This window comes from Ochlerotatus camptorhynchus, unplaced genomic scaffold, assembly GCF_037179485.1.
Source record: "Ochlerotatus camptorhynchus isolate MF236.1 unplaced genomic scaffold, CSIRO-AGI_Acam_v1.1 ptg000035l, whole genome shotgun sequence".
Lineage (NCBI taxonomy): Eukaryota > Metazoa > Arthropoda > Insecta > Diptera > Culicidae > Ochlerotatus > Ochlerotatus camptorhynchus.
Window position 1 is genome coordinate 941,605 of NW_027040526.1, and position 14,987 is coordinate 956,591.

Below are 14,987 nucleotides of genomic sequence, written 5' to 3' on the forward strand. Positions count from 1 at the left end.
TATGTTTTCATATTTTTCCTTGAATATTTTGGCTTTGTAACACATTTTATAAAACATCAGCGATGTTTTTTTGATGGTTTTTAGGTTATATTTTAAAAGTATCAAGTTTTTGCTCAATACTCCTATGCGACTAGACAAATCTCATATTGTTACATTTTAAATAACCTTTCATTTGACATTGAATCTTGATATTGATCTTTGAAATCAGTCCAGTGGTTCAAAAGTTATGATTTTTTGAAAAAAGTCATTTTTGAAAAAAATCGATTTTTTGCACCACCGAAAATCATAACCACCCTAATGACAAAAAATAATATTGGTGTAATATTTTGCGATAAAGAACAAAACCACAAAATTTTACGAAATTCTAAGAGCCACTATTTCGTTTTGCTGTGGAATGGCTGTATATGTGGTCCGAATAATGCTCATATTTGGAGGCATACCTGTACATTAGTATGCACATAAGCGCTGCATAGTGATCTAGTCTTTCACATGAACAACTTTCTCGAAGATAGCATATTTTTACACAGTCAGGATGTTAAGATATAGCAGCATATTGAGGATGAAATTTGGATATGAGGTGATGTATAGGTACCAATTGAATTGTGTGATGGTGAGGTTAGTTACGTAAAGGTTAATACTTGAGCGAAACAGTTTTGTTAATAGATACTAGCTGTATGTGTCTTGAAGACAATAATATTGATAAATGTTTTTAAATTGTATTTTTATTGTACTCCCGAGAAAACATCCTCGTCTTTGCTGAGCTCCATTTTTTTTAAAGCACAATGTAGAGTCGAACGTCCTGATGGTATATACAAGAGAGTATGAATTTCAAATGTTCCAGGAGCTTAATTCAGAATGACCTCAAAACTAAATTCCAATACATACATTAAACTATATTCATCTCATATTACCTCTCAGGTATGAGAAAAACTACTGCAAAATGATATAGTTTACCCTCAAGATCTTTTACAACTAATTGCATATCGTTGTATGAAGTTAATTCAATAACAAAAATGCATTTAGAAAACATAATTCATGCAAGTTTCTACCATTAATTTGGCTCAGGACCAAATTCCGACTTTTTACTCACCTTTAGTTCAAACCAGATGATGCAACTGTCACCAAGCGGGGCAAAGCGTAAGTAAGACGATCCATTGAACGAAGGCACCTGCAAAAGAAGCGTGACGAGAGAACCATAAAAAAAGTAATTAAACCATTCGTTAATTGCATCCTCGCAGAAAAGAGTATCCTTATTGCTCGTTAAAATCAAAACAAAAAAGTTCGTTTAATAGCTTCCGGTTGAACGAAGTCCTAAAACTGGCTTCCCTTGCGTTGTTCCGGTCATTACGCTTGCTTTGGACGTTCTCGGGTTTCGGTTCAATTACGATTGCGATGCGAAAATATGAAATACCCGTGTACCAGGGCTGTGAAATATGAAAATGACCAATGTTCCAAGTGATGAAAAAAAAAAATGGAAATTAATTATCGAAGAAGAAAATAAACCAAACCAGACCGCTTCCGAGTGCTGCTAGTGCTCCGCTACCAATCTGTTGTGATGGGAGAATAATTGCTTTCCCCAGGGCTGACGATAGTTGACCGCAATAGCAACGGACCGCGAGTACTGAGTTGAAATTGATTCTGAAATATGGTCACTCATTCGAATGGGTGAGCTCTTGCATATGCTGTGTTTTTTTCCCTACATAACTTTTCAAATCATATTTCGTTCCAGCTTTCTGTTACTCGTGATAAAATGGATCAAAACACAACCCTAAATCTTCAGTAAAAAAAAACTAATGAAATAACGTACCTGTAAATCCAGTCTCATCTCGCATAAATCACCGCCGAATCCCAGCGGACAAAGACAGATTGCACCATCGTCAGAGGGCAAACACTTGCCACCGTGCTGACAGGGATACCGGCTGCACCGATCGGTGACACATTCCTCTGTTGTTGTTATATGATTTTTATTGCGTTGTTCGTTCAAACCGCACACAAAACACACACACACCCATACAGCACAGCAGGACCCCAATTATAGCGATGTTTGGGTCGTCGCGGCCAGATTGGATCGGATGACATTTGAGCACAGTAGCGAAGCGTACGTCCGGATGATGGTGGGCGGAGGGCGGTGGGCGTAGTTGAGTCATCGGAAAGGAGAGAGAACACATGACAAGAATGATATAAAATATGGCAACCAACCACAATGCGAGACGGCTGGTAGAGATTCGGAAAAAGTTTAAAATTAATTATCCTTTAATTAAATTGTAACGGAATGAAACGTGGAGAACAGAAGCACGATTCCGTAAAATTGTTTTTTTTTGCTGAATTCATGGATCGCTTTTCTTTTGGCGAAGCGGTACAATTGCTGGATTTGACATCTGCCTTGGCAGATGTTACATGAGCCTGCCGATGGGAAAACTGAGCTACATTTCGGTTCGAAGTTTTACTGATTCCATCTAATAAATATAAATTCAAAGACAATGAGAAAGCATGAATCTGTTTCTGTGTGGAACACCGAATTTGGCATGAGTGCGCTAAAATTTTCATGAAAGTTTTAAACGGTGTAGTGATGGTATACAAGTAAGGTTTCATACTGATCAGTTTTACAATTAATAATTATATTATAACTGAAGCTCTTAGAACTTGACCAAAATCTCCCAACTCAGGCCAACCCGCAGAAATGGGAACCATTACATGACCTTACCAAAAATGGTTAAAAATTGTTTATAATCCCTGCTTAACGTTAACTAAAATGGTTATGGAACTTTACATGAACGTTTGTGTGATAAAGTTTTAACCTTATGTATTATGCTTCTTTGAAAGTGGACCTTACAAATAGTAGGTTGTTAAGAACCATTACCATTCAAAATTGTTGTTTTCTCCAAACATTTTCGGAAAGAGAACTATATTAGAACCTATGGTAATGGTTATGGTAGTCGTCCATGGATGGATTTGCAACATCGATCAACTTTATGTGGAATATATCGCAAATTGGTTGCCTGTAAATTGATGATTAACTGCTTAACCTAACTCACCACACGTGAACATTGATTAATGCGGGGGATGAGGGTTTGAAAAAAAAAATAAAAAAAAAAAAACATTCCTAAGTAGTGCCCTAGTTATCTTTTCTGTCACCATAATGAAGTTTACAAAGATCCTCCATTTTGATCAAATTCCGATGGAACACTTAAAATAGCTCTGTGCGTGGACTGATGTCCATTAAATAAATGCAAATTTTAATTTGAAATGTCATGAAAAAGTTCATTTCAAAAGCATTCCATTGTTGACAGCCTCCTTCCATCGCAGCACATTGTTTCTTCGTCGTTAGCTAAGCTTTGTCCCTTCAGACAGGATCGAAAACTAACAACCCTCTAAGCAACAATGCAAATATACATACGACTACTGGTAACAACAGATACTTACGGATATCGAATCCCCGGGAAACGTCACCGAGCGGCACCGGTTGGAAGTTGTAGTCGTGCTCGTTGGCCACAAACTTTCGAATGCACCCGGTGAAACCATTGCTGACGGGGAGCTTCTTGTCCAGTCCGGTGATGTTGCCGAATCCCCCGAGGAACACCGGCTCCCGAAAGGTGATCCGTGAGAAGAGACCCTGTAATTTGCACCAATAGAAGGAAGAGATAAGGAAATTTATTTTTAAGTTTTGTAATAATAGTTAAACCGTTTTCAGTTGGGAGCGGAAAGCACAAAGGAAGTGGGTGAAGGAGTTGTTAAAACTGATTCTATCGTGAATGCGTTATGCACTGTATTTTAAGATTGGTGATTTCGGTTCTGTATGGTAAATTTAAAGCTGGTTACTCACTGATTTTGCATATGTGCACCATCACCTATCTCAAGTTTATGCACCTTTTTAAGGAGCACCCATAATTGCATTTAAGGGAGGTACACACTAAACAATAGTACAGTGGATCAAAACGCTACGATGTTTTACGTCCGATGTTTCAATTCTTATGGGTTATAAAGTTGTACCGTCTTTCGTTCAGTACAAAAAACTTTGTGATCTTTTTTTCCCTTGATTTGTTTTCGGTCGATCTTGTTTTCCGTACTGAGTACCAATGCTACCGAAGTCTAGGAGGGAGCTCCCACACTTGAACCCATCAACTTATGTACCGGGGACCAACGGTTTTACTTTCATTCCGAAGAATGGCGTGATCAGAGATTGTATGCCTCTGAAAATCCCGGCTGCGCCAACTGGGATAGAACGCAGGCCTTTGGGGTGATAGGCACTCACGGTTACCTCCGGAACCGCTAAGCTTTACGATCTAAAACTAAAACTAGTCTTGATGAAGATCCTAGCCCATGGCATCTGATCCCAAACAAAATTACTAATTCATCGAGATCTTTGAAAGTCTATAGAATTTTCAGATGTTTCCGGTGCAACTTTGAAGATTTTGGCACTACCAAGTTTTTTTGAATTTCCCAGAACTTTTGAAAGTTTCCGCAGATGTTTTCCTAAAGTTTTAAACTTCCTTGAAGGTCATGGAACATACCTTTAAATCTCTAAAGTTTCCTGAATTTCACTGCATTTGCCACCAGTTTTCGTTATTCCTTGATTATCTAAATTTTCAATAAATTCTCGGAATGATTCCGTGATTCCCTAAATTTTCAATAAATTCTCGGAACTTCTCTAACATTCTATTAGTTCACTAGATATTCCTAAATTTTTGAAACACTCCTGAGATTCTTGGAATTTTCCATATTTTCTCGGAACTTCTTAAAAGCACCTGCTGTTAAAAAAATGGTTCTGCTATACCCAAGTAACAATTTGGGTTTTAAGAGGGATATGTAGACCATGGTTTAGACTTATGGAATTCTTTCAAATCTCGATAAAACATACAATGTTACTTGAGTACAGTTCTCTAATCATCCTTCAAGGTATTGGAACATCCCTGATAATAATGAAAGAGCCTGAAAATCTCAACACTAACATCTCTAAACTCAAAACAACGTGATAATTTTTTTAAATGATTCTACTAAAACGCTCATCAACCAATTTACACTCAAAACTTCTCTGAAGTTCTCTGGACTTTACTGATGATCTCAGAATTTTGTTGAAGTTTTCAAAGAATCTCTGGTAATTCCTGTTAAGTTAACTGAAATTAACTAAAGTTCTCTGATAATTTCTGATGTTCTCAAACCTGTATGAAAGTTAACCAAACTCTCATGTTCTTCACGTGAAGATTTTCACTTTAAATTTCTGGACTCCTGAAATATTCCCAACATATGTTTAAAATATGTTCTCAGAAGCTTTAGCTGGACTTTCTTGAAATGCCCAGACCTCTTCAAGATTCTCTAAATTTAACTGGAATGCATGAAAGAGCCTTCAAGTATAATCAGAGAGATGAGGATAAGTAGTTTCCATTTAATTCCACTTCCTTGCTTATCCTTGATAGATACACCTAATTCGTCTACAATGAGCAGTTTCTTGTTAGTACTCGACTGAAGAAAACACCCCAATTACGAATAACCTACACGCAAACCAAAAATCTATTACAATGAATGTTAGTTCCGTTTCCTCTGTTCATGAACATCGCAACGAATGTTAGAAATTGACCATGCAGGCGATGTAATGGTTTTTTGTCTTTTTTATTTCATGTTCTATCTACGCTTTCGACTATACCAGTAAGCTTGTAGAACGACGCACACGCCTCGAATCTCTCCAGCAGAAAAAGCATACGAAGTCGAGGATGCGAGAAAATGAGCGCTTCATGTTTGCTTTTAGGCTATCCATATTCAGAAGCATGGAGAGAGCAGTGAAGAAAGCACAGGTCTGATAATCTCAACGTTCTTGGTTCGAGTTCAGTCGGCAATCTGATTCCTATTTTTTCGACATAACTAATTTACCTCACTAATACACTCTAAATTTTTCGGTCTTCAATTTTCTTGCATTGGACCGCAGCTAGGTATATCCCATCCTCGGTTCATGCGGTCTCCACTAACATTCTCTGATGATGAATCCTACATAATTGTAAGCAAATCTTACATCCCCCGGTTGGGTGTAGGTATATTAATAAAGGGTTTTAACGCCTGAATCCTACAGGATTTTCCCTACCATTTATTTCATTAAGACTTAAAGTCAGATGAAAATGTACCAAACAAATAAACAAATCAGGACCTTAAAACTTCCCCATAGCTCTGAACAATCATGAAGTTTTCAGAACTACCTTAAAATTTACACGTAATTCTCAGAATATCTCAATGGTTCCCGCAATGAAACTAACAAAAAAAAAAACAAAATATTCTGGAATTTTTTAGAACTTAACTACAGATTCCGGAATTTTTCAGATTTTTTTAACACTTCCAACGTCCTTGACGGTTTTCAAACATTGCACTTGGAACTGTTAAAATACTGCATTTTTTTAAATAATCAAATGGCCCTGAATTTTTAAATTTTTTTCTGAAGTTTAAGAAATTTCTTTAAAGTCCCTAACGTATTTCAAAGGTTCATGGAATTGCTCTGATATTCTTAAAATTTTCCCAAAGATGTTTTTTTTTAAATCTTGGAACTAAACAGAATTTTATTTCCGAAGTGCTTTCAAAGTTTCAGAATTGAAGTTAATGGAACTGTCATGATGTTCTCTGAACTTCATCAAGTTCACGAAATTTTCTAAAAGTTCATGGGATTGCCCTGTTGTTCTCACAACATGCTCTTAAAGATACACAAACTTCCCCAAAGTTCTGAACTTTTCTATTGTCCTCAGAGCTTCCCTGAAGTTTTTGAATCTGCTCTGAATATTTCTCAATATTTCTGCTCCCAGTTAGTTTTGAGAAAAATAAAATAACATATCGGTTTTTGGAGCTTATTACTCATGGAATAACCATGAACAACCACAATGACTAACCTGACCACACATTCAACTTTTAATTCAAATATTCTTACCTTAATCATCGAAATCAGATAGCTTTGTCGTTGATTAACATATACTTTATTCACATGCAACATTGTGTAGATGTCGTTATTTTGATTTTTGAAAAACTTGTCCTCTCATTCAATTCAACCACTCAATTTTGAGTATTGTTAACAACAGGAATACTAGATACTAGAATACTACTCATGATCAGTAAATAAATCACAGCTGGAACCGTTCGAACCTTAGCTGAACCAAATAACAATGTTGTGTCATATTCATATATATATATATATATGAATAAGCTTGGTTCATAAATATAAGACGCTTGAAAATATACCTCAATTGCAACTTAATAAAGACTGGAACGCGCAAAAATTGGTCGACAAAAAAATCGTTTCTTTAAGTCAAAATTCATATTACAAAAATCTTCTTATTTTTCTTTTGGTAGTTCAATTCATATATTTAAAGGAAATAATGTTCGTTTATTCTTTTGGTTTGCCAAATCAGAACTGCCGTGCTTTCCGCTTAACCCCTTCCTTTAAATTTTGCACAGTGGTCTCATCGACCTTATTCGCCGCCGAACGCCAGTTAGATTTAAACTGCTGCTCGTTTTCCATGGGTGTATTAGTTTTTTTTTTATTCCGTTTGACCAAGGCCCAATACCGTTCGATAGGGCGGAGTTCTGGGCTGTTGGGAGGGTTGTGGTCTTTAGGTACCACAACCACGTTGTTCGCATCGTACCACTCGATTGTCTTTTTTCCATAGTGGCAGCTCGCCAAGTCCGGTCAGAACAGCACAGGTCTATTATGTTGCTTTAGGAATGGTAGCAGCCGCTTTTCCAGGCACTCCTGGACGTAGATCTCTTGATTGATGGTTCCCGTAGTAATGAAAATGGCGCTTTTTAGACCACACGTGCATATGGCCTGCCAGACGAGATATTTTTTCGGGAACTTCGATAGTTTGATGGTTTTGAACATTTCAGCCACCTTTCCTTTTCCTAATGCGGTATAAAACTCCTGTCCCGGAAGCTGCCTTCACATAAGTTTCGTCGTTCATGACGACACAGTCAAACTTTGTGAGCATATTCGTATACAGCTTTCGGGACCGCTGATTTGCCGACGTGTTTTGTTTGTAATCTCGGTTTGCCACCTTCACCTTCTTAAACGTCGACAACCCGGCTCGTTTCTTAGCCCGCTGCACAGTAGTATGCGAGACATTGAGCTTGCCAGCGACGTCCCGGATGGAGAGGTTAGGATGCCGCTTATATTTCACCGCCACCTTCTTCGTCGTCGCTTCCACGTCCGGATAACGATTGCCGCCGCTTCCAGGCTTCCTGGCGGTTGACAGACGCTCCCCGAACACTTAAAACGTTTTTCACGGTCGATTTTTCCACATCCAGCAATTTTACCAACTTGGCGCGTGAGAACGTCGGATTCTTTTGCTGCGCGAACAAAATTTTGACACGCTGCTCCTTTTGCTTGGACGTCATTTTGAAAACTGGAGAGCAAACGGTGAAAACTCATCATAGCAACCATTGTATATACACTCAACTTCCAGATGCAGCATTTCAGGTTTTTTTTTATGCATTTTTAACAGAAATAAACCAATTTGAAGTTGACCAATTTTTGCCAGTTCCAGACTTTATGCAGTCAATAACACTGAGCTATACATAAAGTTATACCTGCAGCCCATGCGCCCATGCAGATCGGTAGAATCAGATTATTTATGATGCATTACCACTACTTTCTACTATATGTTTTATGGTGATAGTTTCTGGTTGGCAGCCATTTTCATCGATGTAGCTCCCCATAGTTAACATAGTGGTTCCCATATTGGTATCTAGAGTCATTTCATCACCAATCTCAACCCGTTTCCCACGCTCGCAAGCTCTACACAGTACAGTCAGTAGCGTATGTAGTCGTTGGATTTAGTCGAGTGCCAAGTGACTCTTGTGCTCCGAAACGAACGACCACGGTGGTGTTTGGAAACAATGAGATTTTAATTATGTTTGCGCTGTGGATTACACGAATAGTTCAATTAACTTCGAACAGGGGCATCGGTTGGTGGTGAGCTGGGCACGGTTGCAATCCCGGAGCTGATCCAGTCGATGATGACGATACGAGGCTTCATCAGCGGTGCAAATTGAACGGATGGATACGATATGATAGCGGCGGTGATAGGATGCTTTGAATATCTTATGCTCTGGTTCGCCATTAGTGATAGGATTCGATTTCCCAAAAATAAGATTGGATTTCTTGTACTGAGCTGAAATGGCTTCTAAGATTATTGAAACCGTTGAATTAAAAGATTACAACTTGGTCCAGATACAAATCAACACGCTAAGAAATGTTTCATCATGCGATTTTCGATCATATTTCATGCACAGCAACCAATTATCCCAATTTACTAACAGCCTGTGTCCTAATTAATTACGCAAGGTACCTATTTGCAACTAATTAAGCTCCATCATCATCATCAAACATTATTGCACCACTCGACACACAAACACATAAACATACTCGCACGCACTCACAAATCGAGAAGGCCCTTCATTATCTCGAGCACATTCCGGCGAGTGCATCGGTTTTCGGGGAATGCACTTTGGGCTGCACTCAATACATCAAAGTCTACATATAACATCGTTCCGAACCGGATCACTCATCAATCTGTAATCCGATCTGGATTCCGGTGCCTAGCAGGGCGCTATCATTTAATGGGGAAGAAAGCCTATCTTATGCTTATATATAGTTATAGTTTCCCTGCGAGTGAATTAACAGACAGATGATGACAGTCAACCGGAAGAAGTGCAACTCTTCCCGGAAGTCCGATTCAGCACAATCAGCTCTGATATGGATTTCATTGTACTCGAAACGATATCCAACAGTTCGAATGCGACAAAGGACGAATTGGTTGAACCTGAATTGACCACACTGTTATAAGGGGTCTATTATTCATACCAACCAAATAGAAGTACGGTTCATTAGACATCAATCTAGATATATTGAAGAAAGGGAAACCAGATACCAAGATGACTAATGCACTCGGTATAAGCTGTGGAAGAGAAGGATTAAAATTGATTCGTATACACCTGGTCTAAGTCCGTTCTCTCACAGCAGATATTGTGTACTCGAACGTACTGAGAGAGGCAATCTCTAAGCTCTGAACCTATAGAGATCCAATTTAGGAAAGCAATTCATGCCATCGCATTGACTCTTTTCATCATTTGAATTTATATCTATCAAAGATGTTCATAGAAAACAACTCAATCAAACTGTTAGTGTTCATTGTAGGCCGACTTTGAGCCTCTAATCAAATCAACATTTTTAAAGAGTGTTCGGATTCTGCAATTAAAAATATTCCCTTTTCATAAGTTATTCGTGATTCTCCATCAGCAATGATAATTTTTGTAAAATATATGTAAGCTTACCTCCAAATTCCCCTTTAACAACAGGACGGTTGAACGACCCTTTAAAATGTTGTTGTTCTTTATCAGTGACATTTTACATCCTCCTGCGGATGCATTCATGCCAGTTGAATTGGTTTTTGTGTAAACAGCGTGTGGATATTTTTAGAGTGATGTGAGGGTGAGTGTTAGTGTTTACGGTACAATTCAAAATTCACTTAGCTTTCTTATCGTTTCCTCGTTTCTTTTCGTTCCGGTTAATCGTCTGCATGCTCATCTCATGTTTTACACTTCTTCTCCATAAATTTCTTCTTTACTTCTTCTATAAATATTCACCATCTTCATTCTACATGATCTTCTTTAAATCTTCTCCACATTATTTTTCGATTTCTCCGTTCCTTCCTTTCGCTTCATCTTTATCTGCATTCTTCTGCATCTTCATACTCATTCACATCTTCTGTCGTACTTTCGTTTTCTGCTTCATCTTCATCCTTTTTCACTCCATCTTCTTCGATTTCCATTCAGCATCTTCCTCATGAACTCACTTGCTTCTAGAATTCATCGGTAACTTTCTTCCGCTTCATCTTCTTCCATTTCCTGTCCGACATCTTCTTCCATTCAGACTTCGTTTCTTCTTCTGCTTTTTCTTCATCCATTATTTCAGCGGTTTTCTTCCGCTCCGTTTTCTTCCTACATCCTGCACTTTCCTTTCCATTCTATCTTCGCCCTTCAAAGCTTCCGATAAAGTTTGGTTTCATGAAGAAACTTCAACAACCGCTTCTCAGAATCCTCGTCGTTGCGTAACGCCGTAAAAAGGCTTGTGGAATCCATTCCGTCTTTCATCCTGGCCGCTTCAAATTTCCTGCAGTGCAGAATAATGTGACGAACGTCAACAACGGCCCCACAGCATTCACATGCTGGCGGAGCTGTTTTCTTCAGCAGAAATTCATGCGTAGCCCTAGTATGACCAATGCGCAGACAAGTGAGTACGCGTTGATTAGCAGAGCTGTATTGATTGATCCACTTCTTCGTTTCCCTTTTGACTTTCTTCAGCTTGACATCTGTCAATTGTGCCCAACGTGCTTCCCACAGCTGACGAAAGACTTGGTTCATGTTTTTGATGGAATCAATGCTAGGTACGGTGACGTTGATTGGTGGACTGTTTCGTGCTTCATTGGCTAGACGGTCTGCTTTTTCGTTACCTTGAATTCCGGCATGACCAGGGATCCAACAAAGGTGGATCGGCCGTCCACGTAATAAGTGCTCGATTTCCTTGATCCACGGATGCTGCGATCTTCCACTCTCTATGGTCAAAAGACAGCTGGCCGAATCAGACAGAATGATACGACAGCGATGACGGCCAACTTGATTGCAAAGGCCTCCGCCGAAAACACGCTACATTGTGACGGAAGACCTATTGCTTGCTGAATGCTGCTGCTAAATACACCGGTCCAACTATGTTCTCGCATTTAGAACCATCCGTATAAATAGCCATAGCACGGTTAAACGGGTTAGCCAGCAACTCCTGCACGATGGCACGCACTGTATTCGGGGGATCCCCAGCTTTCATCTGTCGTTTCACACCCCAAACAATATGCGGCTTGTGTTCATACTACTCTCGGTTGGCGAGACGTGTCCGTACAGCGATATTTGGAAGCTCTACATCAACCGCCGCCAGGCGATCGGACGCTCGTTCCACAACTCGAAGATCGATATTCCTGGAATCCTTCTCCATCAAACTAATTGCAGCACGAATTATGGCTTGCATTAAATCGAACGGCAAAGTGCCTGCTTCAGCCATAATCGCTGGAATCAGACTGGTGACGTACGCCCCTGAGCCGAACCAGACTATCCGGTTGTAGATGGGTGCAAGAGTCTGCACCATCGAATCCTTCGCTCTACTGACGAGCCCGATACCGTAGATAAGTCGCGACGTGACGATTGCTGATCCGATACACAACAGAGAATCGCGTTGCCCTCGCGGATGTTTGAAGGACAGCGACCGGTCAAGGTTGACGCCAACAACTTTCAGTTGATTCGTCCTCGGTACAGCTGTACGGTCGATGAATATATCGTAGCAGGGTTCTCGACGGGCGTTGGGACTGCCGTAGAAAATTCTTGATTTTGTTGCGGAAATTGTGAAGCCGACGCTTTTCGCCCATTTGTCGACAGCTTTCACTGCAGCCTGTAGATCTCTATACAGAGGACGCTCCTTATTCCTCCGCTTCACCAGCAAGATATCATCCGCATAGAGAAGCACGGTAACAGTATGTGGTACCACTCTGAAAATCGGCTGCATCGCTATAAGGAATAACGTGACGGATAACACTGACCCTTGGGGGACTCCCTTCTCCAATGGCATTTCACCCGATAAATGTTCTTCCACGATAAATGTTCTGCCACTTACGCAGAGTGCGCAAGATACCGGACCGCCAAGTGGTGTCGTACGCTTTCGATAGATCAAGTGATGCAATCAACCAGTGTTCGTCCCGATTTGGTAATGACCTCTCCCAGCTCTGAAGGCGTGCTGCTTCTTGTCCAGTCGTCCATTCGACTCCAACTCAGTCGTCAATCTGCAGTTCCCGATACGTTCGAACACCAGTTGGTCGCCAGCTGATAGGGTAAACGCCACTACTCCAGACTCTGTTTAGAAGCTGCAACAGCGCGATTTTGACGGATACAGGCATACGTCGGATCATCGGATACCCTACCAAGTCTAGACCTGTAGAGACACTACGTCCTTTGTCGAGTGCCCACAGAAGCTCATCCAGGGTGAAGTCCGCGTTATATATCTCGTCGTTGTCCGGAAGAAAATTCACGCGATCCCGTTCCGCTCTTTCCTTCGCTGTTTGAAACAGATGGGGATAGCTTGAGGTCGCTGATCTCTCACAGTAGTGCTCGGCCAGTTCTTCTGCTATTTCTTCCACTTTCTCCGTGTAGCCATCGGGTCGCTTGATAACCGCCTTGCTGTATTGTCGTTTGCCTCTCAGGATGTTCATCGTCCGCCACATGTCTGCCGTTGTGCTGCTAGGTGATATTTTTCGAACAAAGTCCTCCCACGAATGTTCCTTAGCTTCCTTCACTATCTTCTTAGCCGCTGCCTTCGCTTCCTGGAACTGCTTCAAAACATCTGCTGTGTCCGATCCTGCTGTTCTGCTGCGCTTGAGTGCTCTCAGAAGTTTTCGACGCCGCTTAATCGCCGATTTCACTTCCGGGCACCATCCGGTTTGATGCTGCTGGAAGTCAGTTTGATGCTGCTGGAAGTCAGTTGTTCGAACGATGTCCAATCTGCTTGGTCGTAGAGCCATCTTCTCCGCTTCGTGGCGATCTGCGAGCATTCAGGTGAAGATACGGTGATTGGAAAGTGGTCGCTGCTGTGGGTATCCGGAAGTGTTTGCCAGATAAATGCCAAGCACCTCCGAACAGATCGAAAGATCTATGGCAGAAAATGAACCATTTGCTGGATCCACCCGCGTGTGTGATCCATCATTCAGGATTATCGGCTGCTCCGTCAGTGTCTTTTCAGCGATGTAGCGGCCAAGCGCATTCGATGCCGTAGAACACCAGGCGGGATGGTGCGCATTGAAGTTGCCAAGTACCAACAATGGCGCGGGCAGACGCTCCAAGGAATCATTTTTTTGTGTTTGGCACTGTTGCTGGGAATTCGAGATCGACACTACCGTCATTGGTGTCGGAAGATGGATGCGAACTGCAATGGCTTGAATATCATAATCGATATCGATGCGCTCGAATGGAACCCCCTCATGGATGGCAAGGCCCACTCCTTGCTGCCAGTACCGACGACAACCGGTTTGAAGAAGCAGGGTGTAGTTCTTGCCGGCAAAGTCTGGCGCGACCATACGATTATCCACTTTCGTCTCCTGCAGCGCTATAACGGACGGTTCGTGCTGACTGATGAGCAGTTTGAGCTCGCTGATGTTGGCACGTAGACCACGTATGTTCCACCGGAGGCCAACACATTTCGTGGGATGAATAACTGCTGACTTGCTGATGACGAAGATGATACTGACGGTCTGCGCGTTGGACCTGACACATCGGCCGGATTCCAGGAGGAAACAGAGGGTGCAAGACACTCATGGTCTCACTCTCGTCCCCCCGGAGAGGGGGATTCTCCATCAACGTGTTAGGGTAAGACGTCCCAGATGGATCCTCCAGCCTGCTGCGCTCTCTCCTTCCTGGTCGGATGTCAGTGTTTTTTCAACGGGCTTCTTCAGCGATGGGCTTTGTCGACCGGGTGAGGTATTGTTGCTTCTATCGTGCCTTTTCTTCTTCTTGTTGTGTCTGGATTTCGTTGTCGCTGGCGATCTACTTCTGAGGTGCATCGACGGTGCGACTATCTACGATTCTCCGGATTTTCTCATGAGTTGAGAATGCAGGGTCTATTCGATTGCTTGGCTCGATTGACTTTCGGAAGGATGGATCGATTTACTTGACTGAGCTAGCAGGGTTTGTTGAACTTGCGGTGTTCGAATCAGTTTGATGTGTCCCATTAATTTGTCGATCTTTTCGTCCTTCTTCTTCGTCACTTCAAAAAGTTGAGCAATTTGGGCGTCTTTCTCCTCTAGTTTCTTCTCCAGTGTCTCCCATTTTTTTTTACGGTCGGCAGTCGCTTGATCCAGTTTAGGATACATTGATGACTGCTTTCGGGAACGTGATTTCATTTAAATAACTTGTTTAACCAGGGCTTAAAC

The 14,987-nt window shown here is 41.3% G+C and overlaps 1 protein-coding gene across 2 annotated transcripts in view; it reads right to left on the reverse strand.

The window, feature by feature from the left end:
• SP2353 overlaps window positions 1-14,987 on the reverse strand; it is a 741,117-nt gene that overhangs the window by 134,523 nt on the left and 591,607 nt on the right. For both annotated transcript variants that reach the window (XM_065231894.1, XM_065231886.1), the window contains 3 exons: window positions 3,424-3,613; window positions 1,808-1,944; window positions 1,091-1,168 (listed from right to left, as the gene is read on the reverse strand). In XM_065231894.1, the coding sequence (XP_065087966.1) occupies window positions 1,091-1,168; window positions 1,808-1,944; window positions 3,424-3,613 (405 nt within the window). The remainder of the gene's footprint in view (window positions 1-1,090; window positions 1,169-1,807; window positions 1,945-3,423; window positions 3,614-14,987) is intronic.